Source organism: Ictalurus punctatus, chromosome 5 (genome assembly GCF_001660625.3).
Source record: "Ictalurus punctatus breed USDA103 chromosome 5, Coco_2.0, whole genome shotgun sequence".
NCBI lineage: Eukaryota > Metazoa > Chordata > Actinopteri > Siluriformes > Ictaluridae > Ictalurus > Ictalurus punctatus.
Genome location: NC_030420.2, coordinates 31,012,520 through 31,027,835, shown reverse-complemented (window position 1 = coordinate 31,027,835; position 15,316 = coordinate 31,012,520). Strand labels below are relative to the sequence as shown.

At 41.1% G+C, this 15,316-nt stretch overlaps 2 protein-coding genes across 3 annotated transcripts; one reads left to right on the top strand and one right to left on the bottom strand.

The window, feature by feature from the left end:
- The first annotated feature begins 629 nt into the window (after positions 1–629).
- LOC108265311 (catechol-O-methyltransferase a) lies at positions 630–9,102 on the top strand. Of its 2 annotated transcripts, XR_006982572.2 has the most exons (7): positions 630–781; positions 3,071–3,296; positions 4,240–4,357; positions 5,410–5,603; positions 5,849–5,980; positions 8,163–8,407; positions 8,920–9,102. XR_006982572.2 is itself a non-coding variant. In XM_017467496.3 (6 exons), exons 2-6 carry the CDS (start codon positions 3,123–3,125, stop codon positions 8,340–8,342), a joined length of 798 nt encoding a protein of 265 aa, XP_017322985.1. In that variant the 5' UTR covers positions 630–781; positions 3,071–3,122; the 3' UTR covers positions 8,343–9,102. The 2 variants fall into 2 exon arrangements, 1 of the variants encoding a protein (XP_017322985.1); XM_017467496.3 differs by having other exon boundaries at positions 8,163–9,102.
- On the bottom strand, positions 7,812–14,863 carry abt1 (activator of basal transcription 1). The gene is made up of 4 exons (XM_017467498.3): positions 14,725–14,863; positions 12,242–12,598; positions 11,844–12,019; positions 7,812–10,077 (listed from the first exon to the last, which is right to left on the bottom strand). The coding sequence occupies exons 2-4, from the start codon at positions 12,582–12,584 to the stop codon at positions 9,697–9,699; spliced, it is 900 nt and encodes a 299-aa protein (XP_017322987.1). The 5' UTR covers positions 12,585–12,598; positions 14,725–14,863; the 3' UTR covers positions 7,812–9,696.
- Positions 14,864–15,316: the final 453 nt, after the last annotated feature.

Genomic DNA, 15,316 nt, shown 5'->3' with positions numbered 1-15,316 from the left:
GCATGTCTCATATCATGATGGTGCTCTTGCAGTTATGTAAAGCAGGACTGGTGGATGAGGAATAAGCACCATAATTGTAGACAAAACCATCAGCATCCGCATGAATAAAGAAACTTACTAAAGATTGAGAAATTCTCAACATTTTAGTACTTCTTCACTCATAAATATGATACTCATATAGTGTATGCTGATTATAAAGATTTGTATTTGGTCAAATTTGACACGGTGCAAAGTCACATTTTTAGAAGTCTAAGTAATAAAAGTAATAAAACTCAGGCTAGTAATAAAACATTACTAATAATAGTAATAAAACATATTCAAAGTTTTATTACTTTTATTATAGTTATAACTTTCCAAGCACTGTATAAAGCACTGAGTAGTGCTAGCCATTTCCTTATCAGACGCTTGTCGAAGCAGAAAGCGCGTGTCAGAACGAGACAGTGTTGTGGGCCAGTCCGACCCTTCGTGAGCGCACAAGTCAAATTCACAATCTCTTTCTTTTCTCCACTCTTACGGACACACGGTTCCTAAAAACTCATTTCAGTAATCAGTATCCACTGCAATTGTCTGCACATGCATTACTCAGCAAAAATAAATAAATCAATAAAGAGACACAATAACTATAATGCTGTACACACATTGATCTGTTTTATTGCAAGTATTTACATATGCCAGGTTGAGAAATATCTCACGGTCAAAGGTCAATCGACCACAGACTCTTTTTGTCAATAGGCAAACCAACACGGTCTGCACATTCAAACACTAATGCAGTTTAACACCGGTAAGTAATCTCAAATAGATTTGCTTGTCATTTTCTGGTATTTTCTGATCCATTGTTATCTACAAAAATAGATAAAAGTATACCACGGAGCTAAAACCAGCCTTGAAGCTGGAATTACTTTCACTCAGACTTAGTTTGAAGATAAAGTTGTACATTAGTGATTCAGATCATAAGTATCTACTATTTTATGAAGCTGTGTATGTACAGATGGGTTACATACTGTTTTAAGGTTTCCTTGCTTGTTAGAGAGATTAGCCTTGTAGCTCTGGCGCGTATAGGGAAAAAAAGTGTCGTTCTGGTTTATTAAGATCCTCCACGTTGGCTTTGTGGTGCAGGTTCTTTTTTTTTTTTTAATCGCTATCTAGATCAGAGGATATCATCTGGCAGACCCATGGACCTGATGCAGATGCAGCAAAGTATTTCATCAGACCAAATCAGAAATATACTGTTAAAAACTGCTTGTGGGTCAGCAACTCTTTTAGTTTTAAAAACATGAACCAACTTGGTTTCTGTAGCAGATCCTCTATTGTTTATCCAGTCATATATGTACATTTATGGCGTTCGGTAGACGTCCATGGCCAGAGCGACTTACAGAAGAGCTTCGAAGTCTCTATCGATAAATAAATCCCGATACTGGTTCTCTAGGCCATGGACGAAAAAACTGTGTTGGGGAGGTAATGTAGTAAGAATTTTTATAATATAGAAGTACTTCGAGAAGAGGTAGGTCTTTAGACTGCCAGTGACTCAGCTGTTCGGACATCTAGGGGAAGTTTATTCCACCATCTAGGTGCCAGAAAAGAGAAGAGTCTTAATGCATGCCTTAATGGAAGGAGCGTAGCAATGGGAGCGAGTTGCAGCAGTCCAGTTTCAAGCCTCTGAGTGGCCTGTGTGTATAGAAATGGACGAATCCTTCTTATGTTGTAAAGGAGAAATCGTCATGAGCGTGTCAGATTAGCACCGCGAGAGGAAAAGGACAGTCCATGGTAACACTAAGGTTTCGTGCAGTGACCGAAGATGAGATCGGATATTCGTCCAGGGAGACCCACAAAATCCTGCCATGTGGATGAATCACCTGGGAGGAGCAGCAGTTCAGTTGTGCTGGGATTAATTATCAGCTGATGAGCTGCCATCCATGTAGAAGATGTCTTCCAGACATCCTGAGATCTGAGAGGAAACATGAGTGTCTGCGAAACGGAAGTAGCGGATGAGTTGAGTGTCATCTTCATAGCAGTGGTATGAAAACCCAAATGAAGATATGACCTCACCAAGGTTATATTTATGTAAATTATTTAGCTGAATCATATTTATGTAAATGGGGCGCACGGTGGCTTAGTGGTTAGCAACTTCGCCTCATACCCTCCAGGGTCGGGGGTTCGATTCCCACCGTGGCCCTGTGTGTGCGGAGTTTGCATGTTCTCCGCGTGCTGTGGGGGTTTCCTCCGGGTACTCCGGTTTCCTCCCCCAGTCCAAAGACATGCACGGTAGTCAGATTGGCGTGTCTAAAGTGTCCGTAGTGTATGAATGGGTGTGTGAGTGTGTATGTGATTGTGCCCTGTGATGGATTGGCACCCCGTCCAGGGTGTACCCCGCCTCGTGCCCCATGCTCCCTGGGATAGACTCCAGTTTTCCCCGTGACCCTGAAAAGGATAAAGCGGTATCGAAGATGGATGGATGGATGGACATTTATGTAAATGATTTTGTTGGAGGCAGCTCATCAGAACAGAGACTTGCTACAGGGCTAGAGACATTAGCTGAGTCATTTTATTTACTCTCTCTGGTTTGATTAGCAGACTGATGGCTTGTTGAAAGAAAAGTCAACGATGAAGAAAGAATGGTCACAGAAGTATGTTTCCAGACATCCGGTTCTAGTCAAAAGTGGTAACGTGAAGCACCACTACAAGACAAAAAAATATCCAAACAATATTGATTTACTTATAACCATAAACTGATCAGTAATGGTTAAGCATTAAAAGGCAGGGCAGAGCTTTTTTCCTACAAAGCCCTGCAGCTATGGAACCGCCTTCGGGACACACATTCAGTCTTTAGGTTTTGGTTGGAAACCCATTTGTTTAGTCAGGCATGCTGTTAAATAGCTTTTCTCTTAGGTAAAAGAGGGATTCATTGGCAGAGAGTGTTTTGTTAAATTGGGATATTGGGTTGCCATTGCCCTTTGTGTTACCCCTCAGGTTTGTTGATGCTGGAGTTGGAGTATGAATTTGACTTACTGACCTTTACATTTGTTTCTTCTTTCTGGTTTTCTATCTTTTTCTGGATCTCTGTCTCCAACAGCTTCTTCCTCTATCCTAGTCTCCTAGCCTCTCTCATTTCCTCTCCCCGCTCTATGAGAATGGAGTGCTGCCTGCTGACGGTGTGCGCCCTTTGTGCAGCCCTCCTTTTTGTCCTCTTTTATTGGCTCGTACCAGCTGTGCAGCGTAGCAGTCTTTGTACATTAATATGGCATGCCACCATCACTGAGCGCCTGCGCGACACGCTCACCCGCTCCACACGGCCTCAGGTGACATGCTTTGTTTTTATTTTTGACATTCATGGAGACATGACATTTAAGGGACTCTTTTTCATTTAAGGGACATTTATTTTTCTAGTTCATTAAAAAAAAAAAAATCACATTAACACACAGCACTGTTTTGGGGGAATTTTAGATACCTTTCAGGTTCAGAGTTTTCTCTCTACTATTTTTCATTTGTTAGTCTGAAGAATTCTGTACACAGGTACATTGTGTTTTAATGGAATATATGAATAATGTATTTTTACATTTGTCGAAGGACATGGAGACTCAGAAATAGTGTCCAACTCTCATACACACCAAGAATTATGATTTAGCTTTAAAAAATATATAGAATATAATTCAATTTCATTCCAATTCTATTTAAAATGATTCACTTCCATTCCTTTTCATTCCATCCCATTTTATTATTCCATTGCATTATGTTATCATTTTCTTTCAATCTTCTGTTCAATCCCATCCCATCCCATCCCATTCGTATAATTCCAGCCATCCAATTATTCCATTCCAGTCAATTCTATTCCTTTCTGCAATTCCAGTGAACGTAATTCCCTTACATTCTTCCATCCCATTTTTAAAAAAATTTCATTGAATTCTGTTCCATATAATTCACTTTCATTCTTCTGTTCCATCCCATCCAGTATAATCCCACCCATCTAATTATTCCAGTCAATTCCCTTCCTTTATTCAATTCCAGTCAAAATGATTCCCTTCCATTCTTGCATTTCTTTCATCCCAACCCATTATTTTCCATTCAGTATCATTCCCATTTCCATTCCTTTTTGTTTCTATACCACTTCATATAATTCAACTTCATTACCCCATCACATTTCATTCCATTCAGTGTAAAATAGCACTACCCCAATAGCTTTAACCATGCAGGAGTTTAAGTCTGGCCTCATAACTTTCTAAATTCTTTATTGTGTAATTGCAGCGCATGCTAAAAGCAGTGCAGAAGAACGCCACTAAAGGAAATCCCCAGAGCGTCATCTCTGCCATCGACTACTTCTGCAAGAATTCTGAATGGGCCATGAATGTGGGCGATGAGAAAGGTGAACACATCTACCATTCTCTTTATTGTACCTCTGTCTACTTCTCTCTCTCTCTCTCGCATTATGAACTCAGATACTGTTTCCCTTCTGTTGGTTGGACATCTCTCCTCTCCATCCATCTGTCACTTTGTTTCCTGCTCTTGAGTGAAAGTCCTCGGGGCTGCTCATGCGGTATGCTCGTGAATGTGAGGTGATGGCGTTCTCCTGATTGCTGGGTCAATGAGTTCTCCACATGGCTACACACACATGCACATTTGGTCTTTTTGCATATTGTCAGATGCAATGAAATTCAGTGGTGAAAATGTTCCAAGCAGGAACCCAGGAGTGTTCTACTGGGTCATAAGTCCAGCAAGTACTGGATGTGCCCACGGACTACGTGAGAGTCTAGCAGGTGGCGGACAGTGAAGGCAGGCTGGCCACGGATGAGATGTGGGTGGAGGGGAGGGTGAATAGCAGGGGAAAGGTTTCCCACAGTAGAGGCAACACTTCTCTCGGATGCGCCGGTTCTGCTCGGTCTGGGAGAATCGTATCCCTCCCAAATGCATGGGTTCCTCAAATGAATTGTAGACCAATCCAGGACCTGATCTCGAGAGGCTAGGCACTCACATGAGGAACACAAGGATTCAGCATTGAATAAAGCAAATGGAGGGTATAAATAGTGGAGCAAACCAGGGGCAGGTGAAAACAATAATGAAGGTTAACAGACAAGTGAAAAAAGGAAAAGACAGAATATCTCCATCTAGTGACCAGAGTCTACATAGTCCAAAAAACCTAGAATCTTTCCTTCCTTCCTTTTTTCCTTCCTTCCCTACTCTTAACATTTAATGCCCAGCAGGAATGAGCTACAAGCTCATACACTCGATAAGGAGCCATTTACGATTCAGCTGATTAATAATCAATGGTGCGGATCTGACTGGCTATTAAATGATGCAGAAAGACCATTAATGATGTTTCGATTGTGCCATTTACCACTCAATTACATCTGTTAATGATCTTTCAGTGTAGCTGCTACTGTGTGTGTGTGTGTGTGTGTGTGTTGTGGCTCCATTTAGGCTCCATTTTGGACTCGGTGGTGACCGAGGTGAACCCAAGCACGGTTCTGGAGCTGGGTACGTACTGCGGGTATTCCACAGTGAGGATCGCCCGCCTGCTCTCCCCCGGCACCAAACTCATCACGCTAGAGTTTAACCCAGCTTACGCCGCCGTCGCCAGGCAGATCATTGCCTATGCTGGCCTACAAGACAAGGTGTGTGTGTGTGTGTGAGAGAGAGAGAGAGAGAGAGACTGCTAGTCAATATGAAATATATTGTAGTTAATTTATTATTATCTTTTGTTATAACAAAATGCTTCTGAATGCTCAATTCACAGAAGGAATTTGTGATCGAAATGTCACATGGTCCTGCATTATATGATTATATGATTATATGATCTCAGCATAAATAATAAAGAAGGGATTTTGTTTGATCTTTATTTCTGCTTTGCTTTTTCCAGGTGACTCTAGTAGAGGGCTCGTCGGGTGAGTGGATCCCCCAAATCAAGGAGCGTTTTGGCATCACAACGTTTGACTTCATCTTTCTTGACCACTGGAAAGACCAGTACCTCCCTGACATTAAGCTGTTTGAGGTAAGAGACATATTAAAACATACAGTCCCCTCCGAAACTATTGAAACGTCAAGGCCAATTGTGGTATAAGATGGAGACCAAAATATGGATATGAGACGAGAGTTAAGGATTTCAGCTTTTATTTCTTGGTATTTACAACTAGATGTGTTAGACAAACATCAAACATAGAACCTTTTGCATCAGACCACTCAGTTTTTAGGCAGGCAAATGTATAGGAACAGATAAGACTTGAAGTCAATTAAAGTATTGCATTGTGAGTCACTGCATCAAGGCTGTGACTCGCAGACATCATCAAATTGTTTTGTTTTTTTTTGCGATGCTTTTCCAGGCTTTTACAGCAGCCTCTTTCAGCTCTTCTTTGTTTCCAGGTGTTTCTCTCTTCAGTCTCCTCTTCAGGAGGTGAAATGCTGCTCAGTCGGGTTAAGGTCTGGAGATTGACTTGGCCAGTCTAAAACCTTCCACTTTTTCACCCTGAGAAAGTCCTTTGTTGAGTTGGCAGTGTGTTTTGGATCATTGTCTTGCTGCATGATGAAATTCCTCCTGATTAATTTGGATGCATTTCTCTGTAAATTGGCAGACAAGACGATCCTGTACACTTCCGAGTTCATCCATCATCAATAAAGATTAGTGAGCCGTTCTAGAAGCAGCCGTGCAAGCCCAAGCCATGACACTACCTCCACCATGTTTCACAAATGAGCTTGTATGTTTTCGATCATGAGCAGATCCTTTCTTTCGCCTTTCCATCACTTTGGTAGAGGTTCATCTTGGTTTTTCTGGCTCATCTCTATATTTCTTTGCAAATTCCAATCTGGCTTTCTGATTCTTACTGAGGAGTGGTTTGCATCTTGCGGTGTGGCCTCTATATTTCTGCTCTCGGAGTCTTCTTCGAACAATGTATTGTGATACCGTCACCCCTGTCCTGTGGAGGTTGCTGGTGATGTCACTGACTGTTGTTTTGGGGGTTTTCTTCACAGCTCTCACCATGTTTCTGTCATCAGCTGATGTTTTCCTTTGGCCGACCCATTCGGTGTCTGTTCCTCAGTACACCAGTGGTTTCTTTCTTTTTTGAGCGCATTCCAAATTGTTGTATTGGCCACGCCCAATATTTGTGCGATGCCTCTGATTGATCTTCCCTTTTTTCTCAGCTTCAAAATGGCTTGGCTTTCTCTCACAGACAGCTCTCCGATCTTCATGTTGGCTTACCCTTTTTAACAACAAACGCACTCTTCCCAGGTGAAACTGAAGATTTTTTCAGAGCTATTTATTGTTCAAACAGTCAATCTAACGGGACACACCTGCGTAACAAGAAACACCCGTCAGTCACATGCTCCAATAGTTTTTGCTCACATACAAATTTGGGTGGTCTGATACAAAATGTTCTAAGTCCTATGTTGTTTAACACACCTACATATAAATGCCGGGAAATAAAAGCTGAACCTCTAAAAAAAAAAATCTCTTCTCATATTCATCCTTTGATCTCAAACCCAAATGTCTTCAATCTATAGCAATGGATCGGTGGAGCTCTAGACATTCATACATTTTATTCTAATCCAGATCCTGATTACAATCAGACATGGCCGTGCTTATTGCAATTTCGAAACACTTTACTCTAGAGTAAAGGTTCTACAGTTCAGTCCTGATGAGCTGGATCAGGACAGTGGGAATATAATCATGTAATAAAGTATTATTTAATAAAAGAGTACTGTATTTAATAAAAACGTCCACTAAAAGAACATTCTAGATACATTTAGATCATTTAAATGTATACACACTGTAATAAGTGAGGCATAAAATGCAACGTGAGCCTGCGTTACTAAAGAATGACACATCATGCTCTTTATCTGTTTATTGTCACACTTAATATTGTGGAATGTCCATGAAACAAGTTAGTTCCTGTTATACGTATCTTGCATTGTAGCAGGTATGAAAAGACTTTCCCTCATCATTCTCTTTTTCCTCTCTCCTGACATTAATAAGACAAAAAATATCGCGTCTTGTGTTATTAAGAAACTGCAAACTCCTCCGTCATGAAGACTTTCCAGTGTTGGAAAATGTAAAGTTACAGCTTCACATCTGCTTGAGACTCCAAAAATACTAAATGAACATCTGACAGAAATGTTCTAAATCTGTTCCTGTGTTAGCAGTCACTATAGAAACAGGTTTTTTTTTTGCATCTTCGCAGGAGTGCGGTTTGCTAAGGAAGGGCTCTGTGCTGCTGGCGGACAACGTGATTTGTCCTGGAGCGCCGGATTACCTGGAGTATGTGAGGAATAGCCCTCGCTATGAGAGCAGATACTATCCCGCCCACCTGGAGTACACCAAACTGGAGGACGGACTGGAGAAGTCGGTCTTCTTGGGATAAAAAGAATAAGTTCTTTCCAACAACAACAACAATCACAATGGTCTACAATCAATTACCTTTCCAGGGTAGGGAATATAAACATGAACTTAAATCAGTGTACTGGTCTCGACTGAGCTGATTATAGGTGTGTGTTGAGGGAAAAGTCAGGCGAATGAACTCATACTTGTCTTGGTGTAAGATAGTCCATTATCATACAGCCACCTTTTTTTATTGATCATTAGTCTAGTATTATTTAGAAATGTTATCAAATGGCAGATTCACACCCTTCCCCACAATTAACATCCAAACTTTCCTACACGCCGCTCCAGAATTATTGGCACCTTGTTAAATATGGGTCAAATGTTAAGGTGAAAAATATATCGATTGCTGATGAGGTCTCACCTGGACACTCTAAATTTGTACTTAAGACCTTAATACTTACTGCTGCGATCATAAACACTGTCCTGTACTTATCCTGGGATACGGGATACTCGTTGAACATGCCTTCTACACACTTAGCACCAAGCACTGTTTGGCTTGATAATACGCAGCCGTAGAAGAGTAATAACTTATATCAATGCTCTCTGGTGTCTCCCAGACAGGACGGGTTTCTTTTTGAATGTGGCTCCTCTCCAGGTTTCTCCTCATGCCGCCTCATTAGGGATCTCAACCAACGTCTAGATTTCTGTAGTTAATGTGTGATATTGTCTTAAAAAACAAACAAACAAACAAAAAAAAACACTATACAAATAAATTACACATTGTTGTTGGTCTTGCAATATTCTTTTGTTTATATGTGTGAAATCACTTGATCAAAAAAAAAAAAACCCAAAAAACATTTACCTGCAAATATGTTTCACCATTTATGTTAGGACCCTTTATACCATTTCTCTGTTGGCTAAAAGCCTCAATCTGATAAACATGAACACTGCGTTTACACATAAACATGAAATATACAGTGTAATCTGGTGAAACTGCATTTCTTTGATAATTCCATCAACTACTTTAATCCTCATAAACAAATGAAGAATAATTCCGGTGACGCGAAATGACTATGTTCATATAAAGAAAATATTTTGAGAAAGATGCTGCTTCCGTTAAAAATATATCATCAGACATTCAAAAAAGGATTATCCAGTGTCTGATGGGTGAAAAAAAAAAATCAGTACAATCACAAAACTGCCAGTTTGAGGCGGACATTACAGTCTTGTTACTTTATTCGCAACATCCTGAATGATTTTGTGGCAACAAAAAGCCTTTCGAAAGCTCTTATGAGGTTCACTGCCTTCACAACGAACATATGTACACTCTGTCTGATCTCTGTGTACAATTATGACTTTAATCACACACACGCATGCATGCATGAACACGCGCCTTAGTCATGTGAAGCCCCTCTGCTGAAGATCTTAGCCAGCAGGGATACGTTGGACTGCGCTTTCTCCTGGATGGCTCTGCTCTTCTCCTGAGCTTTCTGGAGGTTCTTCTTGGACAGGCCGCGCTTCTTCATGCGCTCCAGCCTCATCTCCTCCTCTGTGCGCCGTTGTGTGAAGTCCCAGCCCTTCTCCTCCACCACCTCGCCCTTCTTCGCCCTCTTCTTCCTCAGCCTGTCCAGGGTCTGGCTCTTCTCCACGCTGGCCAGGTAGAAGTTGGTCTCGCGCTTGGCCTGCGAGATCTCCGTCCTCATGCGCTGATGGTACACCGTCTGCTCGTAGGCCAGACGCTCGCTCAGGTGGCACCACTGGAACCTGTGAAGGTACTGCGGCGAGACGGAGAAATGGCCGACTATAAATAAAGTTTCTAGCTACGTTTAATGTTGTGGAACTTCCGGAAACAACATACTTCCTGTTATGGCTTAAGGTGCAAATATATTTGACTTTCAGCACCCGTACGTTTGCATACGCAGCTGCTAGTGTATATGAGCGGCGTTGTTCACATACTCCCTTACTCTTACGCTCGTGTTCATCCGGAGGATTAAAAGTGGCGTCCACTAGACGGCACGTTAGCGCCAAAACATCCCTGTCCATCTGGTTTCCGAGCAGAACTGTAATGTTTAGCCATTTCATGCACGGCAACATTAAACAGACTCCGTTTCTCTTTAAAACTCTCTGCCGTCTTCGTGACTGTTGTCATGATCTGTGTCAAAATGATCAAAAACCCTCACTGTACGTTCAAAAAAATACATATTAATCTAGATAATCCACAAGATTCGAAACAGACCTTTCAGTAAGTTTTAAAATTCTAGCACTTAATATTAATATTCCGTAACGGTCTAGAACAGTACATACCGCAAGCGTGCGATTTGAGACGCGACGTTAGTTTGTTTATTCAGTATCACGGACACCGTATCATTTGGTGCTATACTGAAACATTTTTTTCAGTAGATATATTTCCAACGAGGCGACTCGGATGAAATTTTCACCAGACGTCGGTATTAACTCAAGAAATGCGGAAATATAAAGAATTCACAACGTTAAAGTCTGTAAATAAAGTTATACGGAATAAACTGGAATGACACGGGAAAAAAGTATCGAACACGCTAAGAAAAAGCAGTTCTCCAAGGCAAGGTACCAGCTGAAATCTGTAAGTAATGATACCTCCTATCTGTGCAAATTAATATCAGCTGGGTTAGTAAATTGATGGTCTATAAAAAAGCGGCTTTTCGTTACCAATAAAGTCTCGTTAACTTTATTTACGCACTTTAACGTTGTGAATTCTTTATATTTCCGGATTTCTTGAGTTAATACCGACGTCTGGTGAAAACAGCCTCATTGGAAATATAATTACTGGAAAGAATGTTGACGTGTTCAATACTTATTTCCCCCGCTGTAAATCAGCCTTTACATTACAGCAGCTATAAACGGTCATTCCTTCACCAGCCTCTCTTTCTCTCTCTCGAAGTAAATAAGACCAAAACAAAAACAACCCGTCATGTGTTACCGAGAAACCACAAAGCCCACTGTCCTGAAGACGTCTGAACACATACTGAACATTACAAAGTCCTTCCATAAACTCTACATATACAGTGGTGCTTAAAAGTTTGTGAATTTTCTATATTTCTCACTATATATATATATATATATATATATATATATATATATATAAAAATAAAAAAGGGTTCACAAACTTTCAAGCACCGCTGTATGTCGCCTTACAGAAACCTTAACCACGTCAACAATAATCCATTTCCTTTGTTAAACGTTAACACTTTTTACTCGGGCGATTAACATGACCCTGTGATTTGCCTGATCTACTACTAAAGAAAACGAATCAACACCTTCTAACCAATCAGAATTGAGAACTCAACATAGCTGTGGTATAAGCAAAAAAAACCCCCACAACAATCCTGTATGAAAATGAAGCTTGTTGCAGTGCTAAGAAATATTTCTATAGCTATCCACACACTTCCAGTCTTAATAGTCTTCACATCGTCATCGTATTACGCGGCTCTTCATGTGTCGGATTAAACGTATACACAAGAGGAAAAAGTACTCAGCGGCGAGAGTGTGTTGGGACGTGACGTACTTTGATGCACCACAAGTCACTGCTGAGGTGGCTCCTCTTACGGTTGGTCATGGGCGTGTTGTGAAGAGTCGCTGCCACTCTCTTAGCCACGCGCTTGTCTCGGAACTCCACCCAGCCTTCCACGTACCTCGAGCCTTTACAGCCCGCTTTCCTCTTCTTTCTCTTGATAGAGTGGTCTAGGATGAGAAACTGTCCAAGTTAACGTCTGAATAGTTCTAGATTTGATCGGCACAGACACGTTTACGTTCATTAAAATACATAAAAATGCTGGATCAGACAGGAGTGGTTCAGGACTCATGACTTTCACGAGTACATAAAAACGTAAATGCCAAGGACGAGGTGTTCTCCCGGTTTAGCATTACAGCGCCATTCTAGTCAGCTGATCCTCCGTCACTTACCTTCAGACTGAAGGAAAACCCGTCCGATTTCTCCGTGCACCGCCAGCATGTTGCGCACGTGTTTGGGCCTTACTCTTGGTGGAATGTGGCCCAGGTACACGATACCCGGGACACACTTCTTGTCCTTTGTTTTCTCGTCTTCACTGGCATCATCCATCCGTTCTCCACCACCATCACCATCATCCTTCTCCTCATCACTCTTCTCCTGGTTAGCATCATCTACTTCCTTTTGTTCAAGTCCATCCTCCTCCTCTTCTTCCTCCTCCTCAGACATGTTCAGGTCCTCATCACTAGCTGCACTGTTTGTGTCTTGATCCATTTCAGCCTCTGCCTTGCTTGCCATAACTTCCACACAGCCTGCGAGTTTGAGAAATATCATTTGTACTCATAAATTGTTACTTTATAAAAATTACACAAAACTTTGCATCATATATACAAAATATATTGCAATTATAGTGTAAAATCTTGTGATAGAGGACCATGCATCTTGGAATACTTTATAGTTTGTTGTGACATGCTTACGAAGTGTCTAGGCTCGTGAAAGGACAAAATCCACTCTGCATGACTTCTCGATATTTATAATCCACACGTGATCTAATCTAGTTTTTGGTTTAAACTCATTTCATTTGGTTAACAGTTTCCTACAGTACATCACCCCCAATGCTGTTCGACTAACTGCTGAAAGTGGTGCCAGGAGACTTCGCCCTCGCTTCTTCTCTACCTAAAGAGAGCGATGCAGCGGCGCTTTAATCCTTCAAGTCTGTCCGGCTCTCTCACGTCCTCATCGGTACACTCTGCTCAATCTGATCATCTTCCAAAGCTTCAACTCTCATGCTAAATACCATGGTCAGCACCAGTGCGCTCGTCGTCTCGTACACTGCTCACTGCGTCGTATAACCGCATTGCATTTTGGGTCTCCGAGTCCAATATTTGCCACAACATCACTACTCCTATGTTGGATTTCCCATTATCAAAATAAGAAAATAAGCTTTTGTATTTAGGCGCCAACATGAGCGTTATCCCTTATGTTTGAGATTGTTGACATTTTTTCCTTCTATGGCGTTCGGGAATCGACGTCACGGCACGCTGCATTGCATTCTGGGTAGTGGCCGCCATACTTTAGGACACCGACGGTCATGCTCGGGAGTAAAGAACAGCAACAGCAGTAAAGACGAACACAGCTCACCAGTGAAAAAAGCACAAACGGACCGAGCAAAGATCAAGTCCAAGATGCCTTATCGAGAGAACTGAACTGAACAAGGAAGCAAAGCAGCGCTACTTAGATGAAATAAAGGAAAAAGTTTTCGGCCGGTCTGTGGTAAGCAGGGATGAAGCTGCATCAGCACACCCATCATTACAGCATAAGCCCAGTGTAGTACTTGACCTTCACATAGTCACCTTAAAAAAATAAATAAAATCCTCATCCTTCATCTTTCGGGAGAGCTCTTCCTTCAGTTTCCTGTTCTCCTCCAACAAGCGGTTAATTTCATCACACCTGATGCTACAAAAACGACATTCCTGCTCTTCTCCCATGTTATACTTTGGTGCAGCATCAACCATCTCGGACCTCTTTGGAGATAAATCTGAGGGTGCAGCATCAACCATCTCGGACCTCTGTGGAGCTAGATCTGATGGTGCAGTACTGTCCATCTCGGACCTCTGTGGAGCTAGATCTGATGGTGCAGTACCGTCCATCTCGGACCTCTGTGGAGCTAGATCTGATGGTGCAGTACTGTCCATCTCGGACCTCTGTGGAGCTAGATCTGATGGTGCAGTACCGTCCATCTCAGACCTCTGTGGAGCTAGATCTGGTGGTGTTAAAGGTGCGGTGTTGTTCCCGTCACCCTTTGCTATCCCTTTATCCTCCGATTAAACCGCCCAGAGTGCACTGCTTTGACTTTTGCGTAACCAAGGTGTAATGATGGTAACCAGTCAGGATGAGACTCTAGAATTGCATAGGCCGGTTTGCCTGAAAAAAAAAGGACGTCGCCCAGTGACATCAGAGCGAAAGAGAACCACTAACGTACTACAGGAATAATAATAATAATAATAATAATAATAATAATAAATACAGCAACAACCAACAAATCGGCACCAGGATCACTAAACACATCACAGGACAAATATTTCAATAGAAGCCTATGTAATGTGTTTCAGGGAGGAGGTTTCCTGTAAGCATGATCACAACACACTTTTAAAGCGCTCACTTTTTGCAATTCCTGTAGTTTAAAGGTCAGTAATATCACAATAACGACACACAAACAAAACTCAAACAGTATATTATTTACTGTGCCATTTTCTGCAAAGTTTCAGTGCTGTACATCATTCTAAACTACAGCTACTGTACTTTAGAAAGGATCTGATTAGCGTGTAGTTACAAAGCTAGCTAACTAAATAAATAAGCGGCCAGTGTTAGCTGATGCTCTAATATATTTCTGCGTTAATATAGTTTATGTTTTAAACAAAAAAATAATTATTTGTACCTTTATCCGCTATTATTCAGTGATCCTGTCCGCGAGCATTTCTCTATTTACAGAGTTACACCGGATTAAAGAATGAGACACAGCTCTCAGGTCTCATACACATGTGGCTCGGCGCGCACTACTGACGTCACATCCAAGCGCCCAGGCCAAGCAAAAGTGTTAAAGGCGCAGAAGCTTAAATAAAGACATTTAAATACTGAATAAATCCTAAATTCAAAATAAAACAAGTTAATGTGTACCCGCTACACTTTGTTCTCTGTGTAATTCGTATTACTAATTCGTAATTTGTTGTATTTCGTTTCATTTAATGTTAATTTAATACATTTTAATAATATTTTGTCTGTAGAAGTCCACACAAAGGCTTGGCATTAGTTTTTATTATGTAGATCATTATTTATTATGTATTATTATTTATTACATTATGAACTGGCAGTTGTTGCTATTAATACTACAACTGAAGTAATACATACGTAAAATAAAAAAAGTTTTTTAAAAAACCCCAAACAAACAAAACAACAACAACAACAACAACAAAAAACAGAGTATATATTGTGTATATAAATAAATTTTGTATATATACGTTTTTGCTGAA